At 36.2% G+C, this 27,906-nt stretch overlaps 3 protein-coding genes and 1 pseudogene across 5 annotated transcripts; 1 reads left to right on the top strand and 3 right to left on the bottom strand.

Moving 5' to 3' along the window:
* The first annotated feature begins 7,468 nt into the window (after window positions 1-7,468).
* Window positions 7,469-16,132, top strand: LOC137728868 (transcription factor PIF1). 3 transcript variants are annotated; one of them, XM_068467657.1, is made up of 9 exons: window positions 7,469-7,919; window positions 8,011-8,121; window positions 8,208-8,997; window positions 12,967-13,068; window positions 13,184-13,249; window positions 13,362-13,427; window positions 13,723-14,124; window positions 14,215-14,293; window positions 15,902-16,132. In XM_068467657.1, exons 2-9 carry the CDS (start codon window positions 8,033-8,035, stop codon window positions 15,949-15,951), a joined length of 1,644 nt encoding a protein of 547 aa, XP_068323758.1. In that variant the 5' UTR covers window positions 7,469-7,919; window positions 8,011-8,032; the 3' UTR covers window positions 15,952-16,132. The 3 variants fall into 3 exon arrangements, with proteins under 3 accessions (XP_068323758.1, XP_068323760.1, XP_068323759.1); XM_068467659.1 differs by lacking the exon at window positions 15,902-16,132 and adding an exon at window positions 14,714-14,925; XM_068467658.1 differs by having other exon boundaries at window positions 7,469-8,121.
* On the bottom strand, window positions 15,591-17,985 carry LOC137728870 (uncharacterized; annotated as a pseudogene).
* A 590-nt stretch (window positions 17,986-18,575) lies between these two features.
* On the bottom strand, window positions 18,576-21,726 carry LOC137727906 (26S proteasome regulatory subunit 4 homolog A). The gene is made up of 6 exons (XM_068466773.1): window positions 21,172-21,726; window positions 20,345-20,590; window positions 19,557-19,726; window positions 19,251-19,467; window positions 19,011-19,151; window positions 18,576-18,826 (listed from the first exon to the last, which is right to left on the bottom strand). Exons 1-6 carry the CDS (start codon window positions 21,652-21,654, stop codon window positions 18,743-18,745), a joined length of 1,341 nt encoding a protein of 446 aa, XP_068322874.1. The 5' UTR covers window positions 21,655-21,726; the 3' UTR covers window positions 18,576-18,742.
* Window positions 21,727-22,994: 1,268 nt separating this feature from the next.
* On the bottom strand, window positions 22,995-23,456 carry LOC137728371 (S-protein homolog 24-like). Its single transcript, XM_068467177.1, has one exon. It carries the CDS (start codon window positions 23,454-23,456, stop codon window positions 22,995-22,997), a length of 462 nt encoding a protein of 153 aa, XP_068323278.1.
* Between the last annotated feature and the right edge of the window lie 4,450 nt (window positions 23,457-27,906).

Below are 27,906 nucleotides of genomic sequence, written 5' to 3'. Positions count from 1 at the left end.
AACAAACTGCATTTTTCTCGACAACACTAAACCAAGCACCCAAAGGAGCCCCATTCTCCAACATATCAGCAAGCATTTCAAATAAACAATAAACAAAACTCACCCATTGCCAACAAAGATTTTGAAATCAACAAACCCAGAAGAACAGGAATAAAAAAGGGAAGCAACAAAGCACAAAACAAACTGAAATTTGTACTTACAATAGGTAGGCGTCGTTTCCTCGGGATCCTTGCGCACATTCCACCCCATTTCGAATCCTTCGAAATACTATTAAATCCTTCAAAAACCAGTGGAACTTAGGGTTTTCAACAAAAAACAAACAAAGGGAAGGTAGGCGATGATGAGATGAATTTAAGGTTTTCGCTGAACGAACTATTGATTGCGATTTGGGCAGCGATTTGGGGCAGGTGATATGAAATTAGGGTTAGGGTTCTTCTTTGATTTGGGAACTGGAGTAAAATTGAAATAGAATTGCATAGTTGGGGCTTTAGGCTTCAATTCGAATTTCACGAATTACGAGGCAATTTTTTTTTAATTTTAAATTTTTTATTCTAATATACACGTGTCATCCTTTTAGATGATCCACTTGTTTCAGAAACCAACGTGGAAGATGGCAACGGTTCCGTTTGAGGACATAAATACTATATCCATCCCCATAACCATGAAAACTAACTATATCCATAACCGCAAATTAACCATCGGGTATTATCCATAACAATACCCACTGAGTAACAGATTCCCCATCGATTAACGGTTATATCCATCTTCGTCAATAAATAAAAAAAATATTCATTCAATTGACGTATGATAATTTAGTAAATATTAATTTCATCATTAAATATTTGATGTATAAAATGATTTAATGAATGGATTCTGGGAAGTATAAAAATTAAAGCTAAACGTTGATAATGTTGGTTTGATCTTTGATATGTCCCATAAGTATCATTGAATTCTCATAGATTTTGATTCATGTTAAAACTTTTGAACTTTTCTACAAAATGCAACTCACACAATGCAATTTTTGTATTCTCAAGGTAATGAATTGATGAATAATTTATATATATATATATATTTATTTATTTAATACTTTAATATTATATACAATATATATTCTTCGGTTTAGATTTGGTTATGGATACGGATTGGGAACCCCTATAACCATATTTAAAACTATAACCGAATAATAATCACGGTTTTTCCCCATACACAAAATATACCTGAATTTTCATACCCAAATCCAATCAATTCGGGTGGTTATCCACGGTTATCGGGTTTAACGGTTAGAATTGTCATCCCTACATGGAAGTCCATATGTGGAGGGAGTGGAACCCAACATAAGCCAGGTCAACATAACGGAGGAATTAATAGACAAAGTAACAGAGGTATAACATTGCAACAAATTCGTAAGATAAGGTATAACATTGAAATTTTTTAAAGATGAGGTATGAAACTATGGTTAGCCTAATAATTGAGGTAGTTTTTTATAATTTACCCTAATAAAAAAAATACTTTTTATGCTAAAAATAATAAATTAGTTCTATCTCCCCCCCCCTTCTCTTTTCTATCATATTCATTAAAGAAAAAGAACAATTACCCTATGCAATTTAGCTTCCGTACTTCTTACTCAAGAAAACAAAAAGAATTTTCTTTTAGTTCACAATTAAATACCTATCTCTGCAATTCCGTACTTTTCTTTGCGATTTCCCAATGAATGTAGCCTTTGATACATTCTTAATCACTTTATTTACTTATTCTTGATTTATTTAGTAGGTTAATTATTTATATGGTCCTTGAAGTTGTCGATTAGGGTTTGATTTCAAGAATTGTTTATATTCTATTGTTGTTCTTTTATATTGATTATTATATAATTTTATATAAGAAAAAACAAACATATAGTGTTATGGTACTAATTTTAGCTAGCTCACCCAAGAAAAAAAAATCCTGACTCTGCCATTGCTAATGCTGGCAAGACTTCATAACTCAACACAAATATTTCTAAGAAGGGTGGTAACACACACTGATGAGTCCATATTATACTATATATTTTACCCTAATCTTAGTATTAATTTATTAGTTATTTTGGTAGAATTTTGATACTTTGTTATGTATTTTCAATGTAGGACATTCGACTTCCTCTGGAGTAAAAAGTAACCAAATGGATGAATTTTGGAGTGATTCTAATTGGAGGATGTTCGTGTTCCTTACAAGATGATTGTATCAAAATTTCATATTTTTCTACCAAGCCGTTTGACTGTGGCGATGAAATAAAGACCCAACGCGCAGCTTTTCCAGATTGACGTTTTTAAATGTTTTGGGTATTTTGGAGGTAAAGATATCATATTTTGAGGAATATTCCTTCTGAGGATTTATAGGGGACGTCTTCAGATTTCAAAAGAGATATTTTGAGACCAAATCGGAGTTGATTTGGTCAGTCAAAAGTGTGATTTTCTGAGAACTCCGAATTCTAATTCAAATAGAAAACCTTTTATTTTCTGTTTTATTATTTAATTATGTTTCCTAGTTTTTTTTTTTTTTTTTTTTTTCTGATTACAAAAATCATAAAAAATACCCAGCCATGCCTCCATAGCTGGATTTCTGTCATTTATTCCCAAATCTCCATGTCTCTGCAAATCGAAACTCCAATCCATCGAATCAAAGTCCCAGTGCACACCAAGGTAAACACCTCCCCTTTTCTTTCGGATTTCACACACCTCTTTTTAACTTCCTTATAAACTGAAGGTGAATCATTAGTCTGATTGACTTCAAAATCAGAGCCAGACATGAAAGGAGTATGACTTGATAGATTGTGTGTTAGAATGGTGCCAAAGCAGGTTGTCTTGTAGCCCCCTCCCTCTGGAAGGGGCCGCCAGAAGAGCCCTCCAAGCGAGAGGCATTGCATGAGGAGCCATTGACCAAAATGACAGAAGGGACCAGAACACTTAAACATATGTTTGTGTCTATATATAAAACAGGTTTTTTTTTGTTTTTGTTTTTTGTCAATATTAATATATCAAATATGTAGTAAATAAGATTTTAGTTATGGTGGGAATTGAAAGCATATATATGATCGCAGTCGCAGCACATGGAATCGTAAGATAGGCCTTATTACGATTTACTTAAAGATCAGATGCATTGCATGTCAGGAATTTTAATTGTTTCTAGCGTGCTCTTTCAGATAGGCAATGAAGAAGAAGAAGACGACATAAGGGTATTTTGTATTTTTAAAGCTTCAATTTTTGTATACTAATGCTATGATTTCACGCTATCGTCATGCTGACATGATGAAAAAAACCGAAATTTCACTGTACAACCGAAGTTTCAATGTAAAATCAATTAATAATATGAGTAAAAATGCAATTACTTATAAAAACATACAATATTCCTCTTCTCATCAATGTGTGATTAATTCTCAACAAACAAATTAATTTGTTCATATGTTTAGAACGTTTCGTATGGTTTTTTGCCTAATCCTAATTTAGTCTTACATATATTTATGTTTCGCTCGAGCGTCTGCTTGATTAAGTTCTTAATTAGTTTATTCCTATGTAGAGATGAGTGCCTATTGGAAATAGCACTATACAGAGACACAGTACATTTGAACCAGTTGAATAATGTGTTCCTATTCCATGTTCAATTACCAGCCGCTTCGTCCCACCGCAAGTAGGAGACTTGTCATCTAAACAAAGCTTTGAGTTCGATAACCAAATCCGAATTTAGATCACTTAGTTTTAGAAAAAGCGACTTACATGAAGCATAATACAGATTGATAGTGTATCCATATCATGTAAATCTTTATTTTGTTCAACAACTACAATTATTTTCAATGGTGCAAATATTATAAAGACGAAGTTTCATCCCAATGATACAATACTATTATATAGACAAAAAACTATACATGTTTTATAGTCTTGTTACAAAACTAACAATATACTTATAGATAATTGTTATTGGCACTCCAAAAATTTCAATTCGCACTCCAAACTTTCTATAATTAGAAAAAAAAATACACTTATGAAGGATATAAAATAAAAATTTTGAAATGTTAATAATAATTCCATACTTATATCATGTAAATTCTCGTTTCCTTCCAGCACTGCTACTGTTTTCAACGGGCCCAGCCCTGGAAAACTCAGAGTTGGTAATGCATGCATGCATCCGTAATTAAGCTCACCTAAAATAATTAATCCACGTGGAAATTCAGGAGGGATTTTAAATCGGCACACGAGGTGGTACATCACGTGTCATTACATAAATAGTGAAATATATGTATTAGAAAATTAATAACTTAAAAAAATAAAATTTTCCACCACTTACATAAAAACATGTGGTGTACCATTCGTGTTCCTGTCACAATGAAAAATTTCTCGAAATTCAGGGAGTAAATTCTAAAGTTGGCACGTAAAGATAAAGTCCAAATCTCAAATGGAAAGGGTTGAGTTTTAACGATAAGAACAAAATAAATGGTAAAATAACTAGTACCATGATTGACTTTTTAATGTAAAAATATGATTTTTCGTTAAAATAAACTGTACTAGAAGCTTTTCATTAAAGTTCTCGTAAAATAACTTTGGTTTTGTTGACAGCTTGACAGAGATTTCTATGAGAGGAAAAATAACTGTGCTAATTAAAGAATTAAGTTTAAATTTGGAGCGGTTTACCGTTAATTGTCATTTTCCATAGAAAGTAATCGCAATTAATTGCCATTTTCCAAAGAAAGTACTGGCACTCACATTCAAACTCAATCATACATTCATACTATTTCTGTCTTTTTGTCACGGCAAAAACTTGCGGTCTTTCTTTTAAATTATAATCAGGATTGCGATGCGTGCAAAATGCGACATATATAATCTGAATTTAGATTGAAGAGAGAGGATCCACGCGCCTATTTTTTACTTTTTACACATTCTTTATTAATTTTTGTCTTTTAATTTTTATTCAGTTCATTTTTATTTAACGGTTGAAAATTAAAAAATGGTATGTGAGAGGTAAAAAAAATGTGTAGATAGCCAGTGGTGGATACAGTATTTGAACCTTGGAGGGTCCCAATGTTAAACACAAATTTTTTAGATAGGAATAGGCACGAAGTGCAAAATAAAAATCAGTTTATTCATTTAGTGGGCTTATTATGCGCATGTCAACAGATATCAGTATATGCAAAACAATCTGATGAGTGATATAGAGAGAAAATTTCGAGTGCTTTTGACGCAACATGTCGAGTTTCGGTCGATGAAACATGTCAAGTGCTGTTGAGGCAACATGTCAAGATATAATTAGCATGCATTACATCAAACATTTAATAAGAATAAAAAAAAACCTGTATCAAACATTTAGATGATTCTCAAAAGACATTCATATATATAGTTTTCATACTCAAGTGGTCCTGGACCACCTTGGTCCCTATTACCATCTACCCCTGTGGGAGAAATTTTTCACTGCCCTTGAAGCATCCTCTAGCTTGAGAGCCATCATGCAAAGCAATGTCAAGATACTATTAATCTTGCATGCATGTCTTAAACTCAAGTTACTTTAGACAGAAATAATGATGCAAGAGACACTATAATTTTAGAACTGAAGTTCAAACTTTCACATAGAATAACAAACGTTTGAACTAGCGTATCACATGTTAGATTCATCAAAAAGTATAATAAACTACGAAAATGCACTACAAGATTTAACATATATGTCATAGGTTTGAACAACCCAGAACTCACTAATCTTGCATTAACCAAGCCCTGATATAGGATCTAAATATCAAATCTCTGGAAATTGCAATGAGCTTAACCAATGAAATGTTGCCATAACAATTTTAGGGTTAATGCTCCCATTGCAACTTTAACTTGTGAAAGAAAGAACCCTATCGATCCAGCCAAGAACATGGGGAATTTGCTCACCTCGGGAGGGAGCAGCAGTACAATAACATGGTAGGGGTCAAAGACTAGACAATCCACAATCATTACATCAATGTTTGCACAATTAGGGTTAGATGGACCTAATTAGTGTACTTTTGGTTCCCTGACAAAACCTCATACATGATGACACATCTTACTGCCCTGCCAAATTTTCCTTACATAATAGCCCTAATTTAAGAGTACTCCACCTTAGTGTTAGTTTTATAAAACACAATTTTTCATAGCGAATGATGCACTAATCGATGTATCGACGAGTTCATTATTTCCTAATTACAATTATACAAGTGTATAGCATTTCACGGAAACTTACACCATGTATATTAGAAAACTTATGAAAGTATCTGGAGTGTAATTTACTAGACATGTTTAAATTACCGGCAAGACAAGAAGAAAACTCCAATTATTTATACAATTTGTGCCAAACTTTCATCAACAAAACTGACTTAGACATCATCAGGTTGATTACGATCTTGACCAAGCAATTAAACTAAAAGAGATAATTAAGTGGATGTGGATCAACTGACTGATTTAATTTATAAAACTAATCATGATCGATTCATGCATTAGATTCTCCATGTCCTAATACAAGTATGGTCCTAAGCGAATTAGGCGTGTTATATAATATATATACAAATATGTATATTGTATATGTATATATGAAATAATTAAAAGGAGTTTTAACGAAAAATCCGTGGTACTGTTTACTTTAACGCAAAATCATATTTTTACATTAAAAAATCAATCCTAATACTATTCATTTTACCATTTATTTTGTCTTTATCGTTAATACTTAAAATTTTCAAACTACTTTCTTTAGTTTTTTCATAATTTTAAAACGTTCCTTCACCCTTTTTTTTTTTTTTTTTTTCAATTATTAATCTTATAAGTTAAAAACAGTAGAAACTGGAAAGAAAATAACAGAAAAAGACAAAGTGCAAGTGGTTGTGTCACAAAAGATGAAGACTTTTATATTTTATAATTTTATCATCCAAATTAACGTGGCAGTTTCAGGTTGTGATTTGGAATTTTATGCCGAAAGTAAAATGATTTGACAAAAAATTGATAATATTTTTGTTATTTTAGCTTTATTTAATATATATATTTTTTATAAAATGATCAAAATGATTAATGATAGATAAATTTATTGATTTCAAATCTCAAGATCGAAATGAAGAGTTATACAAATTCAAAAATTATTTTGACTAAAAAACCATAAGTTATTTCTTTATAAAAAAAAAACGAAAAGTGAGAAAGTAGGAGTGATTTGGTGACGGGAGAATACTAGCCCTAAAACTTAATGGATTAGTCAGAAAGCACGGTTGCAAGTTGCAATGACGTGGAAGTCGTAGGAAAGTCATTTTTACTTCAAGTACAACATGATAGTGGTAAAACCTAATAAAATGGAGTTTGAGTTTAAGAAGTGATAGTTATGTGGGGCAATTTATCAGTGGAGCTTAGTTAATCATAAACATGTTAAATGAGATGAGAGAGAGAGAGAGAGAGAGAGAGAGAGAGAGAGAGAGAGAGAGAGAGAGAGAGAGAGAGAGAGCGAGGAGTTATGGCAAATGAAAAAACAAATAAAACTTGGGAAGGACCGGCACCGTTTGCCATCTCATCTCATCGCATCGCGTCAAAACTTCCTTTCGTCCTTTTCCTTCCTATTATTATTCGCAGGGAGAGAGAGAAACAACACAGACAGACACAGCCTTATCTTTGGAGGAGAGAGAGAGAGAGAAGTAGTAGCTACCAGCTGCGACTGAAACCTTTTCCCTTGAGATTTCTATCCATTAATTTCCCATCACCACCCACATTGGAGCTTTCCACTCTTGTGAACCCAATTATTCAAAGTACCATTCTTTTGCTCTGCACCACCACTCAGACACTCATAAGAGACAGAGACTCAAGAGACTCAGAGACCGAGTGAAGTACCTCCTCTGCTTCCATCGTCGGTCCAAACTTGAAGTACAAGTACCTCCTCCTCCTCCTCCTCCCTTTTTATTATTTGAATCCGTAAGTGATAACCACCACCACCCCCTATTTATTTCTTTATTTTCTTCGAAACTACGAATTTCTGACTGGCTTTTTTCGATGAGGTCTTAAGTGATCGGATTTCGGAACAAAAGATGAATGGGTGCGTCCCCGATTTCGAAATGGACGACGATTACTCACTTCCCACTTCCTCTGCTCTCAACCGACCCAGAAAATCAACCATGTAAGTCTCCGTCTCTCCCCACTTCATTAATCTGATTTGGTTCGGTTCATTTCAGCTCAATTTTCACAGCTCAAATTCGACTGCAGGCCGGAAGACGATGTCATGGAGCTGCTATGGCAGAACGGCCAAGTCGTCATGCAGAGCCAGAACCAGAGGTCGGCAGTCAATAGTAAAAAATCGCACCAGTCCAAGCACGACGTCGTTTTGCCCGACGACGGTGGCGGCATCACCAGACCGGCCTCCCTACCCCAGCCGCCGGCCCAAAACCCGCACCTGTTTATGCAAGAAGATGAAATGGCCTCGTGGCTTCAGTACCCGCTCGTCGACGACCCCTTCTCCGCGGACCTCCTCTATCCTGATTCCACCACTTCCGAGCTCCGGCAGCCGCAGGTTTCGGCGCCCGCGCCCTCTTCGAGGTTGCCGATCCATATGCCGAGGAGGACCGAGGTCCAGAACTTTCTGCACTTCGCCAGGCCCAACAACAACAACGCCAGCAGCAACAGGCCTATGATTCCGGAAATGGCGCCATCAAGCTCGAAGAAGAGCGTGGTTAGGGAGACGATGACGGTGGTGGACTCCAGCGACACTCCGCTGGTGGGTCCAAGCTCTAGGGCTTTGGATTCTAGGCCCGACGGCGCTGGCGGCGGCTTGGCTAATGGAGCGACGCCGTTTCCAACTGCTGGGACGTCGTTTCCGGCAAAAGAAGTGACCACGTGTGAGATGTCACTGACGTCGTCGCCAGGAGGCTCCAGCGAGAGTGCCAGCGCGAGCGCCGAGCCGATGTCGGCTCAGAAGCCGCCGCCTACTGCCGATAACCGGAAGCGGAAAGGGAGAGAAGTCGCCGCCGCCGCCGACGATGCCGAGATTCAATGTGAGGTGAGTGAGCACAATTTTATTTGTATTAATTACTTTTTAGATTAATGACAATGACGACCCAAAATGAAAAATGAAAGACTTCAAAATTCTTAAGCTTTATCCCTTAATATTACGGTTTAATATAATTCTTTTACTTGTAAGTGAAGTTTTATATTCGATTCTTGACAAAGACGATGTGAAGCTTAATTCACTTATTCATCCTTTTAGTTTAGATAACATCGTTTATTTAAAAATAAATAAAATAAAAAACTCCTTAGATCATCTTCAAAAGAGATATCAAATATACCAAATGGGATTAAAAGATATTCAAGTGTTCTTCAATGGATATGTCATATATGATGTGTCATCTGAGTCATTTGAATGCTTGCTTTGTAATTGTCTTTTTTGACAGCAAATAAATAATGAATCAAATATATTTAATTTAAGTTTTAATGCATGAGTCTCATTAACAACCAATAAAATAAAAATTAAAACTAATTTTGATTATTTTTTAATAATTAATGTAACTCTAGGTCTAATAAAATAATAAAATAAGAGAGCTAGACCCATCTCGTTTTATTTTTCCATCCACATTATATAAAATCCAACCCACTATTATTCCGAAAATAATCCCCTATATATATATAATTAGAGAAATTTCTCTTAAAAAAAATGTAAACAAATAATATTACTCTCTTCTAAAAGCCACACACAAAAAAAAAAAAAAAACAAAACAAAACAAAACAAACAACAACAACGGCGTAACCTTTCCAAATTCCAATTGGGGTGGGAATGAAGAATTCTGAGTTTTCATTCTTTGCTTTTCCCCTTTTGTTTTCTTTGTCTTATGCATTTTTCCTTTTTTGCCACATATGTTGAAGATTCTCTTACTTTATCGCATATTTTTACTTTCTGAGTTTGCTCTAGTTTTGTAAGTTATTGATTAATTTGTGTCAAATTATTTATTTAAAAAAAGTAATGCAAAAAAGGATAACTAAGGTCCTTATTAGTCATTTTACAAATGAACAAATTTGTAATTAAAAAAATTCATAAAAATATGGGTGGAAAGATAAGACATTGGGGTGAGAATAAAATCTCTCTAAAATAAATATTTGACACATTCATTGAAAAAGAAGATGATTTAGCATTTATATTCAACTTGCCACATCAGCCATCAAATAAAAATTTGACATATTATATTTGACATCTTATTTGGAGATGCTCTAAGCTTTTAGGGTTATTTTAAATTTGTCTTAATTTCTTAAATATTTCAAATAAGCATCCAACTTATTGAAAATGCTATATCCATTATATCCCAGTTAACTTTTTTGTTAAATACACGTGGCAAATATGAATCTCATTTTTTAGCGTACGTGGACATTAAAATAAAATAAAAATAACTTTAAAAAAGACATAAATATGAAAATTTTTAAATAAATAAACAGATTCAAAAATAAAGTGAAAAACAAAAATAAAGATCGAGAAATATCAGGTCCTTGCCACCTCTAAACTCAAGTTACGACCAGTGATATACCATCTGAACTTTTATATTCAAAACTCATCAACTAATATATTACGATCAAAATTAATATTAATTACTTTAAAATCTAAATTTCAGATATTGGTTATATAATATAGAACCCAATGATCAAAAGCATATTGAATTAAATTTAACTAAGGCTTAAGAAATGTGTTATTTTCAATCAGATGAGTACTTGTTTGAAATGTTTAAAAGGATTGAAACCAAATTAGAATGACACTAGAATGTTAGGGAGTTTTAGATACTTAGTCCTTAATTTTTCTTAATTAAATTGTTAATTGTTAAGAATTGCACAGTATACATAGAAATAATTGCTTTTTTACCTTTTTTTTTTTTTTTAACAAACGATATTATTTATACTAAATAAAAGAGAATTGGAGTTAGCCTCAGAATGAGCAAACAATAATATGGTTTAATTTCTCGCTTTTGATGTGCATTATATACTATATATATTTTACTATTTAATAATATTTTTGGAAAAATTTGAAATTTAATTAATTAAGGTTTAGTTTCCAGAAAGTACAAAAAGAAAGTAATAAATCCAACGTTTTCTTTCCCAATGTGCTGTTTGTTGCCTGGGGCCTATGGGTGAACGACCGCCGGTGCGGGGTGTGACGTCGGTAAGCGTGCGCAGTGCGCACCCATCCCCGCTACGTCTCTCCTCCCTAGGCTATGACGTGGCAGATTAGGAGTGACATGAATTTCTGACAATAAATTGAAGGGAAATTTATCGAAACACTTCCGATACTGATTACTTTTAACGAAAAATTATATTTTTATATTTTTCTAGTACTATTATTCATTATACCTTTATTTGTCATTTTTTATTAAAACTAATTTTTTTTTAAACTTTCGTTAGTTTTCCTTAAATTGAATGGAAGATGATTGGTAGATGATGTAGGTGGCAGTGAAACTTTACTTCTAGTTCTAGTGTATAAAGCGTGATGTCACGAGACAAAATTTGTCATAAAATTTTGAAAACTACCATAACCGTTAATAAACATACTTATTTCTATTGGTGACATATAACTTAATTTGTAAATTTTGTCTACAAATTTAGGCTCTGTAGCATTATCCATGTATAAAATACCAACTAAAATTATTTATTTTGGAGAAACTAGATAGACTAAATTTAGAAATTAAATGACGTATCACCAATAAAAAATAAGCACGTTAATTAAGACTTAAGTCATAATTCAATCAACTTTTATGTCATTTAATTTACAAAATTTAATCCATCCATTTAGTCTCTCTAGCATTACCCATTGTGTAATACATGGAAAATTATTGATTTATTTATTTTGGATAAACGATTTATTATTCATGGGCTGCATGCAGTTTACACGAGACTTAGTTTCTTCGTCTTATATTAACAATGTTTGGCTATTGAAGGATGAGTAGGAACTCATATTCAAAACTCTTCGTATTTGAATCATAGAGTTTTATGCATATTATTTGAACCATTCATATTATGAATCATTTTGTAAAGGTCATTTGTGCAAAAAATGAATTAGAATTAAGGTCATTTAGTCAATCTATTGTAGTAAATGGTTCGTAATGCTTTTACCAATTTTGTTCATCTGTTGTTACAGTTTGATGACTATACGATCTCAGTTCTAATTGATTTTTTACAAAGGCGATCTTTTGAAGAGTGATTTATAATATAGAACGGTTCTGATCATAAACACAAATTATATGAGTCGACGAACAATTTTCAGTAGAAACTCGTATTCATTCTTTGAGTAGCCAAGTATTATTCCTCATTTTCTCCTAGCGCACACCTTGTTTATTTGGTGTGGCCTTGTTTATTTGGAGTGGCAAGTGAGCAAAATGGTGTGCGGAAATAACTTCCTTTCGTAGATGCATAATTTGATTTCCCTTAGATATAGAATTTGTATCATACTTCATGAAGTAATATAGAAAATGATTTTCGTACGTGAAAGTTTAGGTGAAACCAACATCTCGGCAACAAGAACTTATTTGAGTAGCCACCAAATTGGTGATTGAGGAAAGTAGTTTTTGGACTGTGAAGAATACTTGTTACGGCTAGTAAAAGGACATAGCTAGGTGTAGAGGCATTGGCAGAAATTAGAGACGGATGATAATTGGTTTGTTTAGATTTGTCGATCTATTGTTAGTTGTGAGCCAATACCGATATGGAAATTTAGAGATGGTTTGATGAAAATTTTGGATTTTTAGTTTCGGATTATTGGCGTTGATTTGGTCCAGAATCTGGAGTTGATGTACTTGTGGCTACGATGCCATTGCCACGCATAATTCAGTTGGTGGGAGGGGCGAGGGCGTTCGTGTTTGTACTTTCAGCAGTAGGGTCCATGAAGACAATGATCGTTCTTATACTTGCAATATGTGTCTGTAGCTTTAATGGCCTTTATGCTATTTACTACTGGATTCTAGAAAATAATTGCTCATTTTTTCCTTTGTTTTAAAAGGATGTTGAGTTTGAATCTGCCAATGGAAAGAAACAAGTCCGAGGATCGACATCATCTACAAAGAGATCGCGTGCTGCAGAGGTCCACAATCTCTCCGAGAGGGTCTGTACTTCTACTTTCACTATAAATCTGTTGACGATCGAAACTGTTTTTTCATTTTTCTCTCTATGTGCGGTTATTTTTCTTCAAATCGGGCTAAATGTAGATTTCTGTGCAGAGACGTCGAGATAGGATAAATGAAAAGATGAAGGCTTTACAAGAACTAATACCTCGATGCAATAAGGTTTGTCATATTTATACAATCTTTCATTGGAATTTTGCGAGAATTTTGAACTGCTTTCTGCATTAGATATTAAGTATGTTTTATTTATCACTTTTTATTCCGTATGTATCAGTCGGATAAAGCATCAATGCTGGATGAAGCAATTGAGTACTTGAAATCACTCCAGTTACAAGTACAGGTATGCTCTTTTCTTGTTTCCAAATGCTGTACATGTCTCGATCATACTTGTAGAGGCGAAGAAATCTCAAGAAAAATTCTGGGAATTGAGATACATCCGTTGGCAAATGAAATTTTTTTGTTAATTTATTGTAGCAGTCTAATCTTTAATGAAACAAATCAACGGAACATCAATCTTTTGTCATCTAACAGTGAAAAATGTCTTAAAAAGTAAGAATTACAGAAGATCCGAGAGACAGTTTATAAGAGTTCATGCATTATTTATGACAAAATTAGATAGTAACCAATTTCTACAGATGGTGTCCATGGGATGCGGCATGGTCCCTATGATGTTTCCTGGAGTTCAGCAGATGATGTCCATGCCGATGGGGATGGGAATTGGAATGGGCATGGGAATGGGAATGGGAATGGAAATGGCCAGCATCAATCGCCCTATGATGCCTTTTCCAAATGTAATAGGCGGTTCACCCATGCCAACAGCGGCCGCACATATGGGACCTAGGTTTCCTATACCACCATTTCACATGCAGCCTATTCCTGCAAGTGATCCTGCCAGAGTTCCAGCAGTGAACCAGACAGATCATATGATAAACTCGCTCGGGGCACAAAATCCAAACCATTCACGCATGTCCAATTTTGCAGATCCTTATCAGCAGTTTTTCGGTCCCCAACAGATGCAGTTACCATTACAGCAGCAGGTATGGTTGTGTCGAATATGAAATCGTAATTACAAACTTGTCTTCACATAAAATTACCTGTAACGTTTACTGGCTTGTCTACTTCTACAGAACCAAGCAATGCCCCAGCCAACTACTGGCAAGCCGAGTTCCAGTAGGGGCCCTGAAACTCACGAAAACCATCAATCAGGTAAATGTCTTTTACCCTTTTATTTTATTTTGGGCCAAATCATTATTTTGGGCAACGCTCCACTAGATTGTCGTAGCTTCAGTTGTCGTGATATGAGTCTCGAAGTTGACTAATTGTTGCACTCTAAGGACAATAGCTTTAATTTGGTCAAATTTCGACAAAATTTGCGTGTAAGTGACATTGTTTAGGGTAAATCAGTCTTCTTGGAAGTGTTAAGGCACCAAATACATGCTTCTCGATTGCTGATTCTGTAGAAAAGAATTGACGGATCAAAGTCATTGTCCTTGAATTGTAACAATTTCGATCGAGACAATTGAAACTACAAAGACGAATGTGGAACTTTGTCGTATATCTCGTATAGTTGCGAGATTAGTTTGGAAGTTGGTAATATCTGGCGGTGTAACGTTTTGTGCATTGCAGGTTAAGTTGTAGGTTGAAGTTGATGAGAGTAGATGGATAACAGAAGGCTCATATGCCTGCTAAGTTTTGTAGCCTAAAGCTCTGAGAGTAGCTTTTCTTTCTCTTCTGTTCCTTTCCTGACTAAACTGCCATATATCGGAAAACTAACCTGTAATTATTAGTTGCCACCCCAATATCAATATATTTTACCATCCCCTATTTCCCCATTTTGATTTTATAGCTCTCGGAACTGTAAAACAGTAAAAAGTATTATAGTTTATAATTTAGTGAGATTACAACGTTGACGGGGTGTGATGGAAAATCCTAGAATGGGCCGACTTGTGTCATGATTCGTAACTCTTACCCGTTGGATTCTTTAGACATTCTCTTTGGCTAAAGACCCAACGTTCAAGGATTGTCTTGGAAAATCCTAGAATGGGCCGACTTGTGTCATGATTCGTAACTCTTACCCGTTGGATTCTTTAGACATTCTGTTTGGCTAAAGACCCAACGTTCAAGGATTGTCTTGGAACATGACATGAGCCAGTGCATTCTCAAAAAGATATGGAAGGAGATGGTGATAGATCCTTTTGGGTATCGTTTTCTGCTTTTCGCAAAAGCAGAAGAGACATTGCAGGAAAAGAAGAACAAAAAGGTGTCTTTGCCCATCGATGTCCAAAGCTGGACCATTTTTTCTATTTCATTCCAGTTGTTGCCTTCTTTTTCCTTTTAATTTGTATTTTTTTTCTGCAAAATAAGATTATCCAATGTCTAATTGCATTTAAGGACCGATTATGGAAAGTACTCGAATCGTTTCGGGAAATGGATAAGCTAGAATCTCGGATGTCTCCTGCAAAGATTATACGTCATATAACACTCACCACGTGACCATGTATCATGTGACTAAATCACGAAACATGGTCAAGTGCTAGTGAACAAGTTATGAGTGCTATAGGAAGAAGATATATAGAGATATATTTCCCGTCGTGTGCGAGAGCTAAGTGTCTGGTCATAGTTTCCTCTGTTGCGGCCGGTGCTCGTTTGCGCGCAAGCACGAACCACCGATGCTAAAACCTTTTCTCAAGATATCTTCCAAACTGTTGGGGTCGTTGCTCAAGATGTCTTTACTTTTGCTGGTCTACCACAAAAGAGAAAAAGATGAAGGATAAAATTACACACACATAACAAAGCAGTTTTTCATGGTTTCAGCTTTAAACCCGAGTACAAAATTCTGCGGCCAAAGAAGGGCAGGAAACTAGATGAAGAAGACCAAGATGGCAGCATAATATTCTTATGCGTTTGCACCGAGGTTTGCTGAAGTCGAAGATGTCTCGATGGTAGATAGGATCTGACGACAGAAATCCAAACAATAGACTTATTCATGTGAACTGATGATGGTCGTATAGGCACCAATACAATTCATAAATGTACAATAAGAGGAGAATATTTGTTTGTAAACGTAACAGACGGAGTCACCTTGTCGGTAAATATCTGAAACACGTCCACGCCCATAGCTTTTTCAAGTTCCTGAGGGTAGCATAAAACACTATCAGCAAACGGTGTTCGACATTTTAGCCAGGGACAGTTTGATTTCGGAATGAAAAATATTCGATTAAGAAAAAGACTTTGGCTCGATTGAAGTAAATGTAACTACTCACCTTCTCTGCATCTGATGAACAATCGATGCTCAAAATGAGTTTCTGAAGGTTCTCATCTTTCAAAGAACTGTGAATTTCACTGGAAGAAGCTGTAAGAAAAAACGAAGTGAATTAAGCAATAGAATTTTCATATCAGTCGCCAACTCAACAATTTCTTCGTATAGATATAATCAATCCTTCAAGCAGAGGTCGTAAGCGGAAAAACAAGTAGACACGGGACGGGTTTCTAGAGCCAAAATCACGTAGGACAACTTTGATGCAGAGTTAACAGCAGATCATTAAAATGGTGCCCTGGCCATTCAACCAATTTTTGGCTATGCTAAACTAAACTAAACTGCTGAACTGATGGACTTACTAACCATCATAAATCAACACATAGATGAATAACTCAAATGCCTGAAAAACGAGCCTTCTAGAGATTGCGAGGGAAAGGCGATTGCAGAATGATGGAAAGAAACAGAAAAGTGCACCAGATACGGTAACACCATGAACTCATTCAGCATAAACACCATAAACCTTGTCTTCTCTTAGACCCAACCTTAGCTTCTCTTGCATGTTATTTGTCCTCTTATTGGTCTCTACCGATAAAACAACCTTCTATTCTCGATTTGGCTTCAAACTAACATCTTTCATTCTACCGGTTCACCTCGAGAAAAGTCATTTGTGAGTTAAATTTGGCACATCGGCCATTTCTACTTGTAAGGATTTAGGCACCTAGGTCTTAGTATGCACCACACAAAAATCAACTTCTCCAAAGAGGTGAAGGGCTAATCCTACTATTTCAATGTCCATCATTCTCGCTGCAATCCCACTCTCTAGTCATTGCTCCCCTCCCTAATTACATGTCCATTGATTACAATTTACAGCAATTCCAGAAGCAATAGCCCATCTTATGTAAATATGTAAAGCAACTCAGATGCATTTCCAAGTAGTTATACAACTCCTTACCTATGGCCTCCAGTTGCGGCCTTTGCAGCACTTCGCGCGGTTCCTCCACAACTAATGGCCTCTCTACCAGTAATTCTGGACCTGCAGCTGAAGAGTAAGAAGAAAACAAGAACCAAAATTATCAGAATTCTCAGAGCACACAAGTCTTCATGAAAACATCATAAAAATCAATGCACCAGGAAACAAAATGCAAATCATTCACAAACAAAAATCTACAAATTTCAATTATACCATATGAAAGCAGTTCAACTGAACTCAAATTGGAGTGCCAAAATCCTTACTTGGTGGTTTTTCTTCAGAAAAAACTGGCAAAGCACATGGGTTTTCTGCAATTCTCAGATTTATGAACTCAAATTAAGTCCCAGATAATCACCAAATTAAGCAATTAAATAGATTTTGAAATTTGAAATTCTCGTACCCTTGTGTTTCTTGAAGCAGGGCACAGAACAACTGCAAGAAAAAAAGATTTGTTTTTTTTTTTTTTGAACAATTATTTTTATAGGAAAATAATGAGAGAGCAGTAAGAAAGAAAAATTGGAAAGCAAAGATTGAGGTAGCTTACTAAGGTGCGCGGCAGGAGGGGGCACTTGTATTTGGATCGTGCTTCGTTGCAGATTTGGCACACTACTCCATGACCCATTTGAAACGCAGAGACGCTTGTGAAGGGAAGGTTTATGAGAAAATAGTTTCCGGGGTACCAAACAGGAGCTAGCATCCTAAAACCCTAAACCCTAAAATCTTATGTAACTTCACAAATTATTTATCTTTTCTATTTTTTGGGTTCCACTCTGTTTTGTGTGCGCATGTGACAAGTTTGATAAGACGGGGTCAAATTTATTTTATTTCCCCACTTTTTATAGACTTCCAAAAGGGGTTTGTAGCTCTTAAACAAAAGATAATTCACTCTTGTATCCGAGGTTTTGAATTCGAATTCTTCCTCTTGTATCCGATGTCATGCATTTGATTCTTGCTCGCTTTTTAAATCTATACGACTCGAAAAATGAGTGTTTAAGTTGAGCGTTAATTAACGGATTGAGTTCGTGCCAACCTGGTACCAAGAAAGCAACACACATTATGGTGACATTGAAGAAGAAGAAAAAAGGATCTGGAATTTCAAGATGGTGTTGTTTGCTGGTATTGGCAGTAGCAGCACACATCTCGGATCCATTCGGGAAAACTACTGAGTTTCCAACTATATCAGAATTTTTGTTTCACAAGCTTAAAATACATCCGACGTTTTCCTCAGCTAAGAAATCCGAGATTAAGAAGAGATATGGTGAGCTTTGAAATATAGCGTCAACAGAAGTATGACAAACTCCATCTTCCAGTTAAGGACGCGATTCATTGTTTAATATCGAATCCAAAACACAAATCAACTCGTAACAGAATTTAAGTTCTAAAACACAACAGGTGTACCCTCAAAATAGATGTGGGCTGATTTTTTTCACATATAAAGTCCTTCTGGAACCCCTTCTTTCTTCTTGAACATCACCTTTTCCTTCGCCTTCTTGAAGTCCGTGTGCGTCACCTGATGCCCACAATTCAGTTAATTTCAATGATTAAGTATGGATATAATGTGTTAATGACACTCATTAAATAAAGCGAGAAAACAAAGTTTCGGAGACAAAAGATGGGAAGGGAGGTTGGAATATTTCCCCTGCCATTGTTCCCAGGTTGAGAGAAAATTCCACCAAAAATTGTATATATCTCACCTTCATACGGCGCTCTCTTAAAGCAAGCAAACCAGCTTCAGTACATATAGCCTTGATATCAGCCCCGGAAAACTCATCCTTGGTCATGACAAACTCTTCCAAGTTGACATCATCAGCCAACGTCATCCTTGATGTGTGAATCTGCAATCAATAGATCCAAACATTGTTAGTCACAAGAAAAAGAACAAAGCACAGTTGAATTTTAGTTTGTTTTTCTCATACACCGTCATGTAAATTTACCTGGAAAATGCGCCTCCTTGTTTTGATATCAGGAAGAGGGAATTCAATCTTCCTATCTATTCGGCCAGGACGAAGCAAGGCTGGGTCAAGGCTTTCAATTCTGTTTGTTGCCAGAATAACCTTGACATCTCCTCTTGAATCAAAACCATCCAACTGGTTAAGTAACTCCAACATGGTCCTCTGAATTTCACGTTCACCACCTGAATGGGCATCATACCTGCAGACAAATAATCATCAGGAACATTGAATTAACAGAAAAAGGTATTCATGAATGTTTTCATCAATGATCAGGGGCTCGCCACTCACCTCTTTGTACCAATTGCATCAATTTCGTCAATGAAGACGATAGAAGGTGAGAGGTCATCAGCAACCCTGAAGAGTTCCCTCACTAATTTTGGACCATCTCCCAAGTACTTCTGAATCAACTCACTACCAACAACACGCAAGAAAGTTGCTGACGTAGAGTTTGCCACTGCCTGAAAAAGGTGAGAATATGGTTACAAGCTGAGGAGATGGTTTTGCATTAAGCATGCAGGTAGAACATATACACAGTAAGCAAACATCAAGGAAAGAAACTATGGCGAGCATGCATAATTCTCATAATTGTGAAAGTACAACCCTTTAACCACACAGGTCTTTGCAACAAATTTTGTGTCTGAATGATCTCAAAGCAAGGTGTACTGTGTATATGCTATCAGTTGGGGGTGCACCCATAAAACACGTAGGAAAACTAGCAAAGCAATTGTTATGCCCTATTTTATAAAACAGTGACAAAATAAAGAACCAACTACAATGTAGACCTGCAGGAAGGAAAAGAATAGTTTGATGATATTTGACACCCAACAAACGAGAGCAACATCTCTATGGCATGTTGTATGTAGAGACACAGATTGAAAAGTAATGACATTGATAACATTCAGAACTATTGCGACTTGCAACAGTGAAGTAAGTTCCTGCAACCATATTTCTTTTATAACATGTCTGAGTGGGGAAGATATTATAGTGAACAGGCAAAATATGGAAAAACAAACATATACGAAAGAAACATAAATAGCATGCTGTGGCCCAGTGGAAAGAAAAAAATGCATCCACACCTTTGCAAGCAAGGTCTTGCCCGTTCCTGGCTCTCCATACAATATGACTCCCTTAGGCGGCCTGATGCCAATGTCTTCATATAGCTCGGGATGAGTCAGTGGGAGCTCAACAGCTTCTTTAATTTCCTGTATCTGGGCATCCAATCCACCAATGTCAGCGTACGACTCCAACGGAGCTTTCTCGACCTTCATCACTGACACCATTGGATCAACTTCATCTTGAAGAAGCCCAACAACAGAAAGCACCTGACAATAATCAACATTTAACACATTACCAATCAACAAACACACAAATAGTTAAATCAAACAACAAAAAACGAAGTATATCATCCAAAAACATATAGTTTTGTTTATAAACATCGGTAGGTAGCACCATAATTGTATCAGTTTCATATATACCCGATGACATTTGATAGTAATTAACTAATGCCCGAATCGCCTTCTATGGCTTTAGGCAGCACACTAAAAATCAATCAAGGTCTCAGCTTTAGCGGCCAAATCTACACCATCAATGCAACTAATTATCATCAGCCTGATGAGGTTACAAACTCAACCACAATTTCAATTTCACATCACTTTCCTAAAATCCGATTTCTCTTTTAAAAATAAAAATAAAACCTTTTATTCTTATCCTAAAAAAAACCTAAATTGCCGACCAATCCCTAACAATCCCTAACAATTTCTCATCAAAATTTCTCAAATTTTTAATTTGAACCAACAAAAACTAAACATTAAGGGAACAAACGTCAACAACCAAATCATTCCACATCAACAACCAAATCATTGCAAATCAATCAAAAACCCTAAAAACCCACAACCCCAATTACCTTATTATGCATCAAAATCGCACACCCAGGTTCCAATTGGTCTTTATCTACGAAGGACAATATCCCAACGTAGTACTCAGGACCGACGGAGGACGAAACAATGGCGTGATTCTCATCAATTAACTCCTCCAGATTCCCCACGCTCATCGGTGAGCCTCGGAGATCGTCAACTTTAGATCTGTCCTCCTCGGCTTTCTCCTCCTGCGGCTTGAGCCGCTCCTGGTTTGTGACGAACTCCTCCTCCATGAGGAGATAGTCCTTGATTCTCTCCAGCTTCAGCAGCCGAAGCTTGCACTTTGTCAGCGGGGTAACCGTCGGGAGCCGTGCCGCAGCTTCGGGACCCTTCTGCTTGCGCTGTTTCCGGCCGACTCGGGCAGGCGGAGCCGCCGGCTCGAACTTCTTCTCTTTCTTGTCGTTCCCATCGGGCTTTCGGTCGCCCGGTAGGCCTTGTCGGTTCAACCCGCCGGGCGTTCCCTGACCCATTTTTTTTTTGTCTCGAGAGGGAAGAGAGAAGAGCGAGTGAAAGTTTTGAAGCGAGAAAGAAGTCTTTGGAAACAAGTCACTAAAATTTGCTATGCGGCTTAACATATGTACACAGAAAATGGTCCGAGTTTTATTGGGCTTTTTGTATTCATTTGGGATTTTAGGATTTGGGCCTTTTTATCTTGTATTGCAAGTCCAGTCATGCCCCTAAAGGTAAGGATAGGGCTTTAAACTTGCCCTTTTGTCCAAAAAACACCTTCGGCTGCCCATCTGTGGAGGGCAAGTGGTGGTGGGCCAACTCAAACCCGCCAGATGTCCAACATCTTGAGCCTAGACTTGCGCTATGGGTTAAGGCTGACGTCAACCATCTGTTTTATTTTTTATTTTTTGTCAGGCACTTGCAATACACGCGCTAAGTTGGGTGCTGGGCTTGATGACATGGCTTCTTAAGAGCTGTTGAATTTCCAACAGTTAGATTATCTAGACGTTGGATTTCTAATGGTTAAAAAAAAAAGTATTACATTTTGGATCCAGTTCTTGGTTAAATTTAAAGGAAACCGCGAAACTTGAAGAGAAAATTTTTAGTGCACTGCATTTTGTAATTTTTTTTTTTCAAAATTTATATTCAATGAAGATTTTAAAGGAGTTCATAAAATTCATAGAAAGTTTGGTGTATTGAATCAAAATTTTAAAAGGGCTTATAAGATTGGAGGTGTATTCGATTATGATTTTATTTTAAGAGATTATAAAATGGGGTTGTTTTCTACATACCTCACATGCTAAATACACTCCACATCAAGAATAGATTCATCAAGATCATTATAGTTTCTTGATTTTGAGTAATTTAAAGTACCTAGTAAGTTGTCCCTCATCTGAAAAATGCATTTTCGAGAGTGAACTCTATATTATACATCAGAGAAAGGTTGAAATGTCCCTATAAGCCCTCTTGACCTCCGAAATGATAGATCGCCGTGACGAAGCCACTAGTTGGTCCTCTTTTTCTTTTTCTTTTTTTTTTTTTTTTTTTTTTTAAAGGCAAGTGATTCTTAGCATTTCTGGTTGTGTATCTCGGTTAAAAGATAGAATGATATAAGATATAAACAATCATAACATCAATAATGTATTAAAATTTATTTTGTTGTGATATAAAAGCTGGGAAACAAGAGCACATAATAAATAAAATTAAAATAGGTCCAATGATTTATATCTCAATTGGCAGTGGCAGCAAACAACAAATAACAATTCTGCAGCTTACAACCATATATAAATACAAATATAAATATATAGTATTATTCCAACTAATTAAATCCTCATGTAGAACAGCAATAATTCCATAACAATTACGTCTGCCAGTTATAATATTTCACATCTTGTAATCCATGAAGGTCATGCAAATATATCCCGTCATCCTGACCCTTCCAAGTGCACTCCTGGAAACCACATGACTGAAGAAACGACTCGTCGCAATTGAAGAAGCGATAGTTGCCGCCATGACTCTTGGATTTGGAGTGCTCATCCCAGCTTAACTTGCACCAGTACTCAGTTGAGACACATCTGTCATTGTGAAAACGTACGGTGAAACGCTCGCCACTGCTGATCCAATGGCTACCCAAATCTCCTCCGCCTTTGGATTTGCAGTGGACCTCCAAAATGGTGGCCCCGTCACCACTTAAGTCGTTCCGAATTTGGACGAGGTAGTCGCCAGAATGAGGACCAAGAGGTGCAGCGGAAGATGGAGAAGACATAACAAGTGTTGAGATTGCAAGTGGTAAGAAAATGGGGTGGCTTAAGAAGGCTATCATGGTTTGGAAATTGGGATTCCTAGTTCAAAATGTGAATATGCATATTCTTCTCAGAAGCTTTATTTTATAGGCACGTACACATTAATTGTTAAGAGTGTAGCAGGTGGAGATGAATTAGGGTTTAATTAGAGAATTTGATTAGGTCAACTGGGTTTGGCAACATGGTTTGTTATGAAGTGCTTAAAATGTCGAACTAGTAATTAGGGAATCAAAAGAAAAAGAGGAATGAGTACGTAACAGTTGTAATATTATTGCAAAATTTGTAAACTATTTTGAGAGTAGTAATGTTATTGTACTGTAAGGACTAGGAAGGTCGAGACAGTGAGCTCCTAACTAGTAATAAGTAGAGACGGGCAAAATACTCACAGGTATGAGAAACCGTAATTACCTGCTCATTTAAAGCTCACAGTTACAGTTATGAGTAACCGTTTAGACAAATAAACGGTTATGAATATAACCATTTACTCGTGAAATTTAAACAAGTGATTATGGGTATTACCTGCTGTTATAAATGTGTACCTATTTAACCGTTTATTTAATATATGTAAAATTAAAAATAAAATAAAAATTAAAAATCCTATAATTATTCGATGTCTCCCGGACTCTCGCCGCTCATCTTTCTCTCCCAGCTGCCCTCTCTCATCTCCGACTCTGTCTCATCTTCGTCGAAGTTTGATAATTTCAACAGTCCAACTATATATTTATATTTTGGACAACAAAATATGTATAAATATATTTATATAGAAGGGAATTATTATTGGCACTCCAAAAATTTCATTTTCCACTTCAAATTTTCTATAATTAGAAAGAAAAATATGATTATAAAGAGTGTAGAATGAGATTATTGGAGTGCTAATAACAGTTCCCTATATAGAATATGTATAAATATATTTATATAGGGTAGTTCTAAAAGACATCAGAGATTTGCACGTACAATGCAACTATATATATTGGACAACAAAAAGATTTATTTAATTTCAACATCCTTATGGATGCAGATGCATGTTCGAGTGGGAATTCTGCTGCCAGACTTTCTCAAATATACAATTGTTTTTTTTTTTTTTTTTTTAATTTTCAAGTTGTTAAAAAAACATGTAGATGGGTAAAACAGGGGTAAATCGGTAAAAAGAAAGGGTAAACGGGCTTAAAAATGGATAAACGGGTATATGCAGTTAAGGTTAAATGGGTAAACGGCTTAAGACGGCTCTCATGGTTTGGAAATTGGGATTCCTAGTTCAAAATGTGAATATGCATATTCTTCTTAGAAGCTTTTTTTTTTTTATTATTTTTTTTATTTATAATAGGAAAACTAATAAAAATGGCTTGAAAACTTTGAATTTTAACGATAAGGATAAAATAAAGGGTAAAATGAATAGTACCAAGATTGACTTTTTAGTGTAAAAATGTGGTTTTTCGTTAAAGTGAATAGTATCGCGGACTTTTCGTTTAAACTCTCTTTTTTTATAGGCACATACACATTAATTGTTAAGAGTGTACCAGGTGGAGATGAATTAGGGTTTAATTAGAGAATTTGATTAGGTCAACTGGGTTTGGCAGCATGGTTTATATGAAGTGCTTAAAATGTCGAACTGGTAATTAGGGAATCGAAGGAGTAGTGAAAAAGAGGAATGAGTACGTAACAGTTGTAATATTATAGCAAAATTTGTAAACTATTTTGAGAGTTGTCATGTTATTGTATTGTTAGGACTAGGAAGGTCGACCCAGTGAGCTCCTAACTAGTAATAAGGACATTATTATTTTTAAATACAATTAATGATATTATTTATACTAAACATAATATTAAAGTAATTGAATGTATAAGAATATCGAATTTGGCCCTAGCCCTGCAAAGCACGCTTACCTAACACATGTAGGTGGCAAATATTTTTGCAAATGAAAAGGTTAAAATTTAGCTAAGCAGCTTATTTTACAAAAATTTATTTTAATTAGGAGCTCTCTAAAAAAATTTACTAAATCTTAAACCCTTTTTGAACTCCTCCGTAAAATTTATCTAAGGAACTCATTTAATAAATCTACTGGAGATTGTACCATCTCGCATCGTTTAGGGGAGTGATCTTTATATGTATATTTTTATCCCTACCTAGCACAAGGCTTTTTGAGAGCTTACTGGCTTCGGGTTCCATGGGAACTTCAAAGTTAAGCGAGAAACGCGCGAGAGCACTCCCATGATGGATGACCCATTGGGAAGTTCTCGTGTGAGTTCCTAGAAACAAAACCGTGAGGGCGTAGTCAGGACCCAAAGCAGACAATATCGTGCTACTGTGGTGGAGCGGGCCCGGGATGTGACAATTTGGTATCAGAGCTATTGTAACATCCCACATCGTCCAGAGGAGTGATCCTTATATGTATAGTCACATCCCTACCTAGCACGAGGCCTTTTGGGAGCTCACTAGCTTCAGGTTCTATGGGAACTTCGAAGTTAAGCGAGTAGCGCGCGAGAGCACTCCAATGATAGGTGACCTACTAGGAAGTTCTCGTGTGAGTTCCCAAAAACAAAACCGTGAGGGCGTAGTCGGGGCCCAAAGCGAACAATATCATGCTACGGTGGTGGAGCGAGCCCGGGATGTCGTGGATCCCGGGCCGGGATGTGACAATTTGGTATCAGAGCCAATTCTTGGCTGGAAGTGTGCCGACGAGGACGTCGGGCCCCTAAGGGGGGGGTGGATTGTAACATCCTACATCGCCCAGGGGAGTGATCCTTATATGTATATTCATATCCCTACCTAGAACAAGGCCTTTTGGGAGCTCACTGACTTCGGGTTCCATCGAAACTTCGAAGTTAAGTGAGTAGCGCGGGAGAGCACTCCTATGATGGGTGACCTACTGGAAAGTTCCCATGTGAGTTCCTAGAAACAAAACCGTGAGACCGTAGTCGGGGACCAAAGCGGACAATATCGTGCTACGGTGGTGAGGCGGGAGGGGAAAACATAACATGGAAAAGAGATTAAACTATTGCTCTTACGCAAAATTGAAAATTAAAATTCAAACAAACGTAGGAACAAAACAATCCATAGATTAATGTAGCAACAGATCAAACAAGTAATGAGAAAATGTTTTATTAGATTATTTTTTGGGAGCTTCAACAGACTCTGAACCATACATCAGATCACTATGGATCCCATGAATACTTCTTTTGATATTCTTTCTTCAGAAAATTATACAAGTATATATATTCCATCATTTGTTGTTCTCCATATACAATCAACTTCATCACAAACATCAATTGTAGCGTCATATGCATTAAAAGTTTGATGTCCTCCCTTCCATCACAGATCGCAAGTGAAACGCGTAGTACCCCAAAAGTTTAACCTAAATTCCCATGAATATTCCTCATTCACTGGGACATAATGAGTTCCCAGATCATCGTCCTTGGATTCACAGTGGAGATTAAGAGTCTTGAATAGAAAGTCACAAAGTCACAGCAAGGGGAACCTGCAGCTTGCCCTAGTTTTCATTAGCAGCAAGTCTTATCGCTGCTCTTCCCACTTCCTGCAGCAACATGCTGCTGCTCCTAGAAACTAGGGTTTTTAGGTGACTTATTGATGTAAATCTCCTTAAATCAAGGAGTGCCATTGAAATCAGTAAAATCCTTTTGTTTAGTCCTTAAATCAAGGAGAAGCTGGCGTGTTCCTTCCTCCTTGTTTTTTTTGTTTTGCTGCTTTATATTGTGCTTTTGCTGTAAACCTTTCTCCACAAGAAATACATAACAAAAACACATTTGTCAATATGGTATCAGAGCAGTGTCTTTCTTAGGCTTGACTCTGCAATTTTTTTTGCCGTGATTTTTCACTTTTCTTAGCCAACAATATGGCAGAAGAAAATTCAGTCAATCAAGAAGCCGAGAGTTCTCTTGCCTCACTGGCTACAAGTTTCTCTGAGGTTGATATCAACCCAAATCAAAGACTCAGTTTAGTTTTGTTGAATGAGTTTAATTATCTTCATTGGTCAAGGGCGGTCTCTTGGGCTCTTGGTGGAAGGGCCAAACTTTGCTTCATCAATGGAGTCATTAAAACGCCAGAAATTTCGTCTCCAAATTATGAAGCATGGCTATGCAAAGATCAGTTAGCTATGTCATGGTTGCTAAATTCTATGGAGAGGAAAATTGCTAAATTTTCAGCTATTCTAATTCATCACAACATCTATGGAACCAAGTGAAAGAAATGTATGGCAATCAAACAACTCGGCCCGTGTCTTTCAACTCAAGAGAGACATTGTCGCTCTTCAACAAGAAAACAAGTCTTTTGTGCAACATCTTGGCAACCTTACCACTATGTGGAATGAGCTAGATATCTATCGACCTCACACCACAAATGCGATAGTGTTGTTAAAAAGAGCCGAGGATGACAAAATTTTTCAACTACTAGCAAGCTTGAGCTTAGAGTATGAAGACTTGAGAAGTCACATTTTGATGACTTCAGAGCTTCCATTT

Source organism: Pyrus communis, chromosome 3 (genome assembly GCF_963583255.1).
Source record: "Pyrus communis chromosome 3, drPyrComm1.1, whole genome shotgun sequence".
Lineage (NCBI taxonomy): Eukaryota > Viridiplantae > Streptophyta > Magnoliopsida > Rosales > Rosaceae > Pyrus > Pyrus communis.
The sequence above is the reverse complement of the archived record's forward strand: the minus strand, read 5'-3'. Positions and strand labels throughout refer to the sequence as shown.